Genomic DNA, 12,420 nt, shown 5'->3' with positions numbered 1-12,420 from the left:
TAGCGCGATCTCCCCGGGCGAGAGGAGCACTGGCAGCTACCGCCGCGGGGTCACGTGGCCGAGAGCAGGGCGGGGCGAGCGAAGAGAAAGAGAAAGGGGAACCGGAAGGGAGGGGGCGGGGCGCTGGGCACGTGGTGGCTGCTGCCGGCTCCTCCCCCGGGCCCCGCCCGGAGACTGGGCGGGCGCGGAAAGAGCTGCCAGTTACAAGGCAGCTGCAGTCCCAGAGCCGGGCTCCTCCCCGCCCTCCCTGTCTGTGGGGACCCCGGAGCCGGCGGCGGCTGCTGCTGAAATGCGGGCCGCACGTGAGCGGGAAGGAGCCGGGATGCGCCGCGCTCAGGGCAGCAGGATCCCGAGATCAGGGCGCGCGGCCGCGCCACACACCAGCTCCGCTGCGATGCCGCACAGCTCCGCCCGTCTCGCGCTGCGGGAAATCCGAGCCGCGCCGCGGAGGGGAGGGGAGAGACCCCAAAGCAGCCTGCGAGGCGGAGCACCGGGATGCCCGGCGTCTCCAGCCCCCAGCTCTGAGGCTCCTATGCTTGGAGCTGGCTGTAGAGAAGGAACCGAGGTGGGCGGCGGAAAGCTAGGTGCCACTTCCGATTTCTTACCGTACTTGGCAGCCTTGGTGAGGCATAGGGGGTGCACCCCATCACAGACACACTGCCAACAGCACCTGCAAGCAGTTGCCACTCACCACCCCCTGCCACTGACACCACCAGCAGCATCTGTGGGCGGTTGCAGATTGCTGCTGGCGGTGTCTGCGGTGGTCACCAACCGCTGTGGCCACCTGCAGGAGCTCCCCGCCAACCCTGCCTGTGGGCAGTCACTGTGCCCCCCCAGCCTCCAGGGGCACCTGTCATTTGTGCTTGCCAGTATCCAATCCAAAGGGGAAACCTTTCCCTCTCCCAGCCTTCGGGGCTGTGAGCTTAACAGCCCAAGACGCACACAAAAAATTGAGGGTGGTGAGAGAAAGAGAGAGAGGAGTCAACAGCAAAGTTAAGAACATGTGGCAGCCTGGTCATTTTTTTTTCTCACTGCTTTTCTCTTCCTTTCCCATCCTTAATGCCAGCTTCTGTGGAGAAGGCTGAGGAGCGTTGCCTGTGGTACAGCTTGTTATCATACTTTCGAAGGTCATTGGGTGTCACCAGTTCCTGGCAGATGTTCCATGACCAGGAGTAGGTGGAGAAAGTGTGATAGAAGCTCTCATTTCCTGCTTCTAACCCAGTCTCTCTGCCATGTACTTTCTGCCACAGTTTCAATATCCTGTTCCTCTCCTGGAGTGCTATCCCTTGCCTGTACGTATCAGTTACCTGCTTCACCTACGGAGAGAAATCAGAAATTGAAAGAGGCTGCAACACTGCATTTATTCACCTTATCTCTCCCTGACATAAGACATGCATACTTTTTTCAGAAGGTGGAATGAAGAAGACAAATGTCTTGCCAGCAGTTTGAACACCCAACCTCTGCAGTAGGGAGAAAAGCAGCCTGTTGCTGCTCTGTTAACCCCCTAACATCTGGCTGGTTGTGCACAATTCCTAGCAGCAGCAGCAGTTTGGGAGTGTTCCTTCAGCATGTGCAGGGTTATTTTCCCTCTCCCCCCCTCCTCCCCCCCCAAACACACACATTTACACCCTTAGGTGGCTGCTGGGACAGACTTGTTGGTATTCACTCCAGTACCCCACTAGTGAGAGACAAGGTGTCCCACTTCCAGCTTCCTGAATGAACAATCTCCTTTATCTGGACTGAAACCAGCACACTAGAGGCAAAAGGGATGCCATGACCTACCCCCAATCCCTAGAGCTAGCCAGCGCATGGTAGAAGAGAATGCTGGATTAAAGAGTTTTTGCAGGAGCCTGAGCCTAGCTGAGTCTGAAAATAGCACATGGGAAAGAGGGCCCACAGCATAGTGCTCATCAGGCATAGATTGAAAAGGCAAGGGGTGCTGGAAGTCCTCAGGAGAGGTGTTTGGTTTCACACTCACATTTGTTCGTATCTCATTCAGGTTTTCTATAGTCAACCAGCGTTCCTTGTCCAGCAACTGAGGGCTCAGACTAAGGGAGGTCCGCCGTTCTTGGAAGTCATCCGGAGGTTTGAAAGCAGTTGCCTAATTAAAAAAAAAAACAGAAGTAGGTGTTTATCTACCCTTGGTCCTAATGCTTTTAGGGACAACAAAGCCCTCTCTAATGCACCGAGGCAATTGTTTATTGTTGTGTATTTGGGGAAATCCTTAAGTGAAGCATGAGATTTGACTAGTCCTATCTTAGCAATGCATGTTCTCAATTACACTGGTGTCAATCCAGACTGATTCTACTGAAGTCAGTGGAGTTGCTCTCAATTTATGCTGGAATAATCAAGATGGGATTTGGCCCTAAGCACTTTCAATGCTAATGTATGCCAGAAATACTTTTAATAAAACACAGACTGATGGCTCTGAAAGTATCATTCCGTGTTATTAAACATAGCCAGGGGTTCTCATAAAAAAGCAGTTTGGGTGAGTATTGTAGGGGAGAATAGAGAATTAGATATGCTTGTGGAATGGCCTGTATGGTCTCAGAGAGAGGTAGTTAGCCATGTTAGTCTGAAGATGGTCAGAAGGAAGGGAAGATATGCATCTTTATGACTAACTAAATAAGATTTATATTGAGAGCATAAGCTTTCATGAACTCAAGTTCATTCCTTCATTATTGTATGGCCTCAGTTATTTGATGCTGAGATTGGGACCTGAAGAGCCTAGGGCTGTTCTCTTCTCCAGCATTTAAGGAAAGGCTTATTCCTCCAGATATCCCACCCAGACAGCTGCAGAGGCAGCTCTGCTATGTTTTCTCCCAGAATCTTCTAGGAGCAGTGACCATAAGATGAAGCAGATCAGAATCCTGAGGAAAGTAAGGTAGGAGAGCAGCAGAGTAGGGACCCTAGACTTCAGAAAAGCGGACTTCAACTTGCTTAGGGAACTGATGGTAGCATCCCCTGGGAGGCCAAATTGAGGAGGAAAGAAGTCCAGGAAAACTGATTGTATTTTAAAGAAACCTTACTGAGGGCACAGGAACGAACCAACTTGATGTGCAGGAAGATTAGCAAGTATGGCAGAAGACCAGCTTGGCTTAGCAGAGAACTCTTCAGTGAGTTAAAACACAAAAAGGAAGCTTGCAAAAAGTGGAAATGGGCAAATGACTAGGGAGGAATATAAGTATTGCTTTGCATGCAGGAATGAAATCAGGAAGGCCAAAGCAAAACTGGAGTTGCAGCTAGTGAGGGACATGAAGGATAAGGGTTTCGACAAGTATGCTAGCAACAAGAGGAAGTCTAGGGAAAGTGTGGGTCCCTTACTGAATGAGGATGGCAACCTAGTGACAGATGACTTGGAAAAGCCTGAAGTACTCAATGCCTTTTTTACCATTGTCTTCACAAGCAAGGTCAGCTACCAGACTACTGCACCTGGCAGCACAGTATGAGGTGGAGGTGAGCAACCAACAGTGGTGAAAGCAGGTTAGGTATTATTTAGAAAAAGATGGACATGTACAGGTCCATGGGGCTGGACACAATGCACCCGAGAGAGCTGAGGGAGTTGGCTGATGTGACTGCATACAAACTTTCTGTTTTTCTCACCAACAAACAGCTCACTGGCCATCCTCTTTGAAAACTTGTGGCAATCAGAAGAGGTCCTGGATGATTTGAAAACAGCAAATATAGTGCTCATATTTAAGAATGAGGAGGAGGATCTGGGGAACTACAAACCAGTCAGCCTCACCACAGTCCCTGGAAAGCCCGTGCAGCAGGTCCTCAAGAAATCCATTTCCAAGTACTTGGAGGAGAAGAAGGTGACTAGAAATGGTCAGCCTGGATTCACCAAGGGCAAATCATTCTTGACCAACCTGATTGCCTTCTCTGACAAGATATCTGGCGCTCTGGATGTGGGGAGAGCAGTGGACATGATATACCTTGTCTTCAGCAAGGCTTTAGATACAGTGTCCCACAACATTCTTGCAAGCAAGCCAAGGAAATATAGGTTGGATGAATGGACTGTAAGGTGGATAAAAACTAGCTGGATTGTCAGGCTCAAAGTATAGTAATCAATGGCTTGATGTCTAGTTGGCAGCTAGAATGAAGTAGAGTGTCCCAGGGGTTGGTCCTGGTGCCTGTTTTGTTCAATATCTTTGACCTGGAAGATGAGATGAAGTGTACCCTCAGCAAGTTTGCAGATGACACCAAGTGGGTGGGAGTACTAGATACACTGGATGGTAGGCCTAGGATTCAGAGAGACCTTGACAAGTTGGAGGATTGGACCAAAAGAAATCTCATGAGGTTCGATTAAGACAAGTGAAAAGTCCTGCACTTAGGATGGAACAATCCCATGCACCAGTACAGACTGGGGACCAACTGGCTAAGCAGCAGCTCTTTAGAAAGGAACCTGGGGATTACATTGGACAATAAGCTGAATATGAGCCAACAGTGTGTCCTTGTTGCAAAGAAGGCTAATGGCATACTGGACTGCATTAGTATGAATGTTGCCAGAAGATTGCGGGAGGTGATTATTCCCTTCTATTCAGCACTGGTGAAGACACATCTGGAGTGCTTTGTCCAGTTTTGGGCCCCCCACTACAGAAAGCATGTAGACAAATAGGAGAGAGTCCAGTGGAGAGCAGTGAAAATCCAAATGGGGCTAGGGCACATGACTTATCAGGAGAGGCGGAAGAAACCGGGCTTATTTAGTCTGGAGAGGAGGAGACTGGGAACACTCTCACTAGGAGGGTAGTAAAACACTGGAACAGGTTACCCAGAGAGGTTGTGAAATCTCCGTCTTTGGAGGTTTTCAAGACCTAGCTAGATCAAGCCTTTGCTGGGATGATATAGTTAGGGATGGTCCTGGAGGTGGTTAAACTAGATGACCTTCTGAGGTTCCTTCCAACCCGAATTTTCTATGATTCTATTATTTTGCCTTCAGGCTGCTAGGACTAAACCCATCCAGTTTAGTCCCTTAAGAAGTAGAGGAGCAAGCAAGACTCTGGTTCCCTATAAGAGGAGCTACCATTGTTATGTGGAACAGTCACTCAGAGGCACTGTGTATCTGGCTTTTTGGCCTTGTAAAAGGGAGAGCAATTCTAGGCATTTTGGCTCTAGTGAATGCCAGGTGTGCAAACCACAAAGATGCCCCATGACATGTTAATCTTGAATGGACTTACAGCCATGCTTGGTGTATCTACATGTTCATTAATGTGTTTTTGCTAATGTGCGTTATATTTAGTACCTCCATTGTAAGGTACTAGAAAAAAGTGCATTAGCCTATTTTAATGCCCATTAGTAAACATGTACTATTTGTGACATTTTAAAATTGGCTAATGTGCATTAAAGTGCACATGTAGACACATCCAGTAAGTCCACTGCAATAAAGACACATTAAACTATAGAGTATCCAAGGTCTGTTTAAAGCTAAGGTGACTCTTTATAGATGAGCATGATAAAGACATGCTAGTGTATGTAGTGAACAGAACTCTTGGGAGTGGTGTGGTCAGCCTCATGTCTGGCCATCTTTGGTTCTGCTTGATGACTAGCTACTCACTCAGAGATGCCTGACAGGCCAGTACTAAGCTTGGAGAAAGACTCTTCCTCACATTTCTGGATTTACCAGAAGCCCCCTTAAGGGCTCTGCCACTGTGCTCTTGTACTAATGAGTATGCATTGAATAACTGCAAAAACATCTTTGGGACACAGAGACTTTCTCTTACAGGGAACCAGATAGCATTTTTCCAGCTACCTCCTTCAGAAATGAGTCTAAAAAATTTAAAGGGAAGCTAAACTGGTGTAATTTGATTCCTTTTCAGCACATTTAGTTGTCTGCCACATTGCTATAGGCTTCTGTAGACACACTCAGACTCACTCCTGTTTCATATCATTGAATCTGGCTCATGAAGTGTAATGCATTCTGAAGTTGGTGAGAAAAATGGGAAGTTGTAATGGGAAATTGTAAGAGTGTGTGTTAAAGCAGCCCCCAACCTACTGCCATTTACATGAGCTTCCAGCTCCCTAGATAAGGTAGACCTTTAGATATGAGTAGGGATGTCTAAAAGAATGTGGCTAGGATTTTCGAAGAAGTGTAAGGCTCCTTTGAAAATCTGATCGTCTGAGCCTAACAGAATCTAAGTTACACCACCTTCCATATCACCTTGCAATAGGTCTCAGGTGCCTACATGCCAGTTGCATGCCAGGCATGTTGACTGCACAGATTTCAGTGGGAATGTATCTGTGCCACGAGGATTCAGACTTATTTTTGTGCCTCAAAGGTCATTCCATAGTTAAACTGCTTCTGCTCACCTCATGCACCCAGTTTCTTTTATGAAAGAAGTGGTTCTCAAAGGATGGCATCCTTTTTTTCCTCCTCTGCATCTCCAGCTTCTGCAAGTCTTTTTTTGGCCTGGTCTTTGTCACACCATCTCGATTGGGAAGCAATGGGAAGATGGGTACTTGTGCATAAGGGCTGTTTGAAGTGGAAGTACATGCTAACAAAAGGAAGAAAAAGACTGGGTGTTAGTAATTGAGCACTGCCGTCTGCTGTTTAGCTCTTAGCTCTTCTTACTTTATGACCAGTCCAACCAACTCTGGACTGTGCAAGTCCTGAGATCCCTACTACTCACCTTCCTCCTCTCTTTGTACCTTGCTCTCCTTAAGACAGAAGTGTGTACTGGCAGAGCAGACAAGCCAGCTTGCAATGGTACTAGAGATGTTGGTTCAAGCTTTTTGCTAAAGGCAGCCCTATGCCAACCCAGCTGTACACAGTTATGTAGTCATTTGGGCTAATGAGTCAAAGATGGCTAGATGTAATTGTAGCTATGTCACTTGTGTGCTGTTGGCTACAAAAAAATGGCCTGCCCTCAGCAGGCCAGGCTAATAGGTCATCCAGGCTCAGGCAGTCGGGTCAGTAGTATCTGAGTTGGGGCGCACAACTTTAGAGACCTCAGGGCCTAATTTTCAGATGCATTTGAACCCCTACTATTCCCTCTGAAGCCAAAGCAAGTTGGGGATTCTTAGCTTCCCTAAATAATCAGGCCTCCCTATGTCTAAAGTTAGGAATCCATAAATGGAGGCACCACAAATTAGAGAATGCTTCTGAAAATGTCTTAATCAATGAGTTGTTATAAGAACTAAAAACAGATAGTCTTTTGTAGCCTGTGAGCTGCTGTACTTTGATTTGCCACAAAGAGGAGCTAAACATTATTTAAGGCTGGCTTGGCTAATCTGATTGTTTTAGACCAGGGCAGGGCTCTCCAACTAGCAGCCTGTGGGATGCATACTGTCCCCAAGAGCGGGTCCCTATGTGCAGGAGTGTGCGCTTGTAGAGGCACAAATAGTGGTAGCACAAATTTGTGCTGCTGCTTTGTGCCCCATCGCATGCCTCTGCATGTGAGTTTTGGCGTGCAGCAAATTGTCCTGGATAGGGGCTGGGGAGGCTGGGTTCAGTACCTGTGCTGGCCTCAACAGTCTTACCTGGTGGTGTGCTGGAGCAGCAGGGGCAGCATGGAGGCTTGGCCAACAGCCAGAACATTGCTCTGGGTGGCCTGGTCTCCATTTGTTCTGGCACACACTTGTTTTGCATGCATTGTACCACTTCTTATTCTGGTGGGTTTTTTGCTACTGGGATTTCTCAGTAGCAAATTTTGCCACCACATTGCAAGTTTGCAGCATGGTACATGTTTTCATGTTCCCCATGTATGGCTTGTGGCACTGTGGCAGGGCACTGCGGGTGCCTGCCACTTTAAGGGCCTGGAGCTGGCAGCTGCCAGGCGCCTGCTGAGGGCGGCCATTTTGGATCTGGGGCTGCCCATATGGGCATTTTGCTGCTGGAGGGCAGGCAACAGCACTGCCTGGCCAGAGGGCTGCTGGGATCAACTGGAGGTAAGGGAGGAGCTGTAGGGGATGGTCAGGAGTTTCCTGGTCCTGGGCATGACTTAAAACTGCACCCTGCTGGGAGTGGGTGGCCTGGTGGGGCTCCCAGTGGCGCAGGAGCTCCCAGGAAATGCCAGGCCAGTTACCACCCTGGTGAAAGGTGGGTTGTGGTGCCTTAACCCCTAGCCCCCACAACTGGGTGGGTTACCCCTTCGTAGGGCCTGGAGGGTGGACCCCCAGAGAGAGAAGAGGCCATAGACTGAGGCCTGTCTGGACTTCCCCTGACTGGCCCATGCTGGGGCCAGGACCAGAAGGGCGGGGGGCCACCGCGAGAAACACCCAAGAGCTGTGCGCCTGGGGTTTCAGCTGGCCTGGAGGTGGGCCAGGGCTAGTAGCCGAAGGTCCCGGGGAAGGGGAAGCAGTTCAGGGAGCTATGCTGCCCAGGATGAAGGCGGATGAGGCCGCCTGAGGGGAGGAATCCAGGTGGGGGTCAATCAGGAGGATTCTGGGGCCCGGGGGGGGCGGTGATTATGATAACATCTGGATGCCATCTGCTAGGCTTAGGCTGCGGTGTAGGGGAAGAATGGAGCCACAGATACCACTCCCTGGCATCGGTGCAGGAAATAGGCAGCCTCCCACTTATTAACATCTATGAATTAATTCCAACAAGGTGTGGCAGGCAAGAAGGTGGGCGGTTAGCCCAGAAACAAGTGGGCAGGCCACAGGGAAAGTGGCCCCGAGAAGGCCCCCTGTTACAGGCACCATAAAGGGGTTTGTGGTGCCACGAACTGCACGGCCCTGCAAATGGGTATACCCACCCCAAGGGATTAAGTTGCAGCCCCTGGGCTCCTGGTCCAGGCACTGCTCCCCTTTGCGATCCTGCATTGATGCTGGAGTCCCTGAACTCCCCTCAATCTTGGAAGTAGGGCAGAGCAGGGTGGTGTGGCCCATGGGGCTGCAGGAGCCCATGGTCAGAGAGCTGCTGGGGACCGCATTTGGCATCTGCACCACCATGGTCAAGTGGGAGTCACTTGCCATGCAGCAGGTGAGAGCCACGTGGCAAGACTGCAGCGCACATCACATCTGCGCACGCAGGGGGCCCACATGGTGTGGCATGTCCATGCATCGGGGCCATGGGCATGGCAGAGGCTCAAGTGATGTTTCAGAGCTTTTGCTCATGTGGTGCTTTGGGTGCTTGTGGTGTGATGGGGGAGTTGAGGCTTATGTGACATGTCAGGCCCAATACAAGGTGGTGGTGGTAGTCAGGGAGACTCATGTGGCACAGCGTGGGACCTGTGTGACATATAGCCCTGGGGGTGTGCAGCTTGTGTGGCATGGCTGGGAGGCCAGCAGTCCACAGCCACTTTGAAGTCGGGAAGCCCTGCTTTAGAGTGGCAGTTCTCAACCGTTATAAACTCAAGTCACCCCTGGTAAGACTTGAGGCACCCCTCGGAAAATCTAGCTCTTATCTATTGCTTGTTTTTTGACTATGGAACAGTAATAGAGCAATTCTTGAGGGGCAAACAACTTGAGAATGTTTTTGACACTATAGCTTCCTATATTGACACTTTTCCTATCTTGCAGCACCCGAGGCTACAGTGGCACCCTGGTGGAGAATTACTGCTGTAGACCTTAATGGAGTGATAGTGCCATCCCTTAGATTAAAATGATTTTTTGCTACATGGTAGTGCAGAACACTGCCTCATGTTCAAGTCTGGCAGTTCATAACTGTTAGTTTGACTTGGACCCAGTCTAGCTAGTAAGGTGGTTGCTCCCTTTAACCCCATTCAAACATTTGTGTTAATATACAGGACATGGGCACAAACAGCACGACTGCAGACCCTACACTCTGGATTGAAAGTGGCATTATCAATGGTGCCATTTCAAAACGGCTGGATTAACCTATGCAGATTGGACCCAACTGACATTACAAGGTCACTGGTTCTCATAGAGCTCACTGGACTGTTTGTGCAGCCTCTTCTCAAAACATCTTATTGTGACTTTTCAGAAACCCCACCCCCAGCTATATACGTTCATTGCTGCCCTGCCCAGACACCTGCATAGCAGTGTGAAGAAATCTGGTTCCCTGCACTTCAGGTCTAGGTCTGACTCAAGCCTGGAAGAACAGAATGGTCTAATAGAGTCGGGTCTTGGACTGGTACATGGCAATACTATACACTTATGCAAACTGTTATCACTCTTTAGCACCTTGGCTTTCTTGCTTGATATAGTTTTCTGTTTGGCACAGCCAATGAATGGTATTTTGGGGAGACTGCCATTTATTTTTCACCCAGTTTAAAGAAGAGGCAAACCTAGCAATGGTAGTGCTCCATGTTGGTGGAGCTTAGAGTGCCCCAACCCTGTTTCTGATGCAGATCCTGACTAGATAAGTCGTCTGGAGTTGGGAAATCCAATTCAGTAGTTGGTTCTGAAAATTTGGGCTGAAATGACATACCTGAGATCACAGTGAGTCTGTGGCACAACCTGGAAAAGAATCCAGTGTCCTGCACTTGAAATATATGTTTATGCTCCCTCCTATTATTCACACATCTTGATATGTGAGTGTTAACAGTGGCTATTTTGGGTACAGGTAGATACTTTGAGTGGGTTTACCAACTGCTAGCTGTGAAAATTTTTTGCTAACCAGGGGCTTCATTCACAGCCTGCTGGAGTTTAAGGAAAGACCTCCCTGTAACAAGGGACCCAGGTCCTATTACTGTAAAAGGGCTGAAGGGTAAGCAAAATCTGAGGCCCCTTTAAGAATAGGAGTTCTGTGGCCCAGAGAGGTAGCGACTCAAAAAAGGAGAAGGAAGCACCAAAAAGGGACCAGGAGCTCAGATCCCCAAGACTAACTGGAAAGGAATCTTTGGTCTGTAGACTGCAAGGGCAGGAAAAGTGTAGTACTTACAGTAGTAGGCAGTCCTGGCAGAGCAGCTGCTTGGGCAGCAGAGCTGCCAGCTTTTGGGAAGAACAGACTGCCAGGCAGTGAGCTTCATGGAGGCTGCACTCCTGACCAGAAGTGAACTGCAACCAGTATCAAGACTGCTTAATGACAAGCAACTAACTCAGGACCATAGACCAATGCTTGTAGAATTGGCTGAGAGTGATAAGGCTCTAGCTGAAATAATGGAAACCCTTGGTCTAAGGCTGAGCAGCAGGGGTCAGCTGACTGATGGGGGACAAGCTGGCCAATATATAGGCTTGTCCCAAGGCAGAAGGGAGTCACTGTGCAGGAGAGGCAAGGGAGCCTCCCTCTTGTTAAGTGTGTGTGCCTGGAAGAGTTAAAATTTTGGTTATTTTGCTTATTTTTATTTAATAGGGTTATATTTTCGTTAAGAATCAGTTTGACCAGAGTGGTTGAAAATGGGTGGTTTGGAGGCAGTACAGCAGAGTGCCCCAGAGCCTGCTGAAATGGTTAACCCTGTGAGGGTCAGGGGCTGGGAGAGGGATAGGCCGAGGCCAGAAAGCCAGACCAAAACTAGTGGGCAAGGGCTAAAGACTACAACCAGAGAAATGTGGGCTAAAGCTGAGGGGTCTGAAGCCTAGACAGACTGGACAGAGCCCGAGCGGCAGAAACTGTGAGCTAGGTTATGAACAAGTACTGAATAACACATGCAAGGCATAAGTATTGCTGGGGTCATGGCTGGAGGGCACAATTAGTTTCCCTGATCAGTGATTAGTGCCCCAGAGCACAGGCAAACAGTGAGATGGGTACATGGAGAAACTGGAGAGGAAAAGGTTAGCATGGCCACACCAGTCAGTAGACTTGAGTCAGGCAGGGGAAGAAGACTTCACCTTTACTTCACTATTTGAATAGCTGTGAGATTGGACCTTGCCTCTTTGGCATTGCCAGCAAAGCCTCGTTCAGGTACATAACAAAAGTGACTGAGCTTTGAGCAGTCCTTACCTCTGAGGGTTTCAACACAGCTTTCCAGCTGCTTGTTGTTCATGACGGGAATGTGGGCAACCTTTGTAAAGGCACATGCGGGGGATGCAGCACCTTTTTGATGAGCCTGGTGTTTTTTGAGTTTGTGGAGCCTTTTATCATGACATATAAAGCTGTCCATGACCATCCAAGCTTTCTTGCTAGTGCAGTCCAGGAACTTGTTTCTGTAGTAACTAGAAAAGAAAAGATGTTACCAGACAAGACAGCAGTGCCTTTGAGGAGTCTCATTTCCACCTTACTCCATAAAAGATGTCCAACAAAGGAGGGAAAAATAGAGCAGGTATCCTTTTTCTGTTTCCAGAAAGGCTGACAGGTGGACAGAGCTGTATGGGGCACAGATATGCCTATGACACTAGAAATGACCCTCTCTCCAGATCTTGAGGGAACGTTTACCCACTCACTTGACAATCTCAAGCATGGTCCTCCTGGACAAAGCTGACTTTTCCATCAGCTTTGACAGGACTTCAAACATCAAGATTCCTGTGGCATCAACTAAATTGAAGCTGTCCAGACTGCCTTTATCAGGAGCTGTGTGGGAGAAGCATAAGGGTCAGAGCATTCAGTCTACCGGGCCAGCTCCTACCTTTGATTCCAGGCAG

General features: G+C 48.9%; 1 protein-coding gene across 1 annotated transcript in view; it reads right to left on the bottom strand.

Annotated features, from left to right (window-relative positions):
- Window positions 1-816: 816 nt before the first annotated feature.
- EFCAB3 (EF-hand calcium binding domain 3) overlaps window positions 817-12,420 on the bottom strand; it is a 110,078-nt gene continuing 98,474 nt past the window's right edge. Inside the window, exons 41-45 of the mRNA XM_025196857.1 lie at window positions 12,223-12,349; window positions 11,783-11,994; window positions 6,307-6,491; window positions 1,979-2,101; window positions 817-1,316 (exon numbers count right to left, since the gene is read on the bottom strand). Of these exons, the coding sequence (XP_025052642.1) occupies window positions 1,029-1,316; window positions 1,979-2,101; window positions 6,307-6,491; window positions 11,783-11,994; window positions 12,223-12,349 (935 nt within the window). The 3' untranslated portion in view covers window positions 817-1,028. The remainder of the gene's footprint in view (window positions 1,317-1,978; window positions 2,102-6,306; window positions 6,492-11,782; window positions 11,995-12,222; window positions 12,350-12,420) is intronic.

This window comes from Alligator sinensis, unplaced genomic scaffold (genome assembly GCF_000455745.1).
Source record: "Alligator sinensis unplaced genomic scaffold, ASM45574v1 scaffold444_1, whole genome shotgun sequence".
Lineage (NCBI taxonomy): Eukaryota > Metazoa > Chordata > Crocodylia > Alligatoridae > Alligator > Alligator sinensis.
The sequence above is the reverse complement of the archived record's forward strand: the minus strand, read 5'-3'. Positions and strand labels throughout refer to the sequence as shown.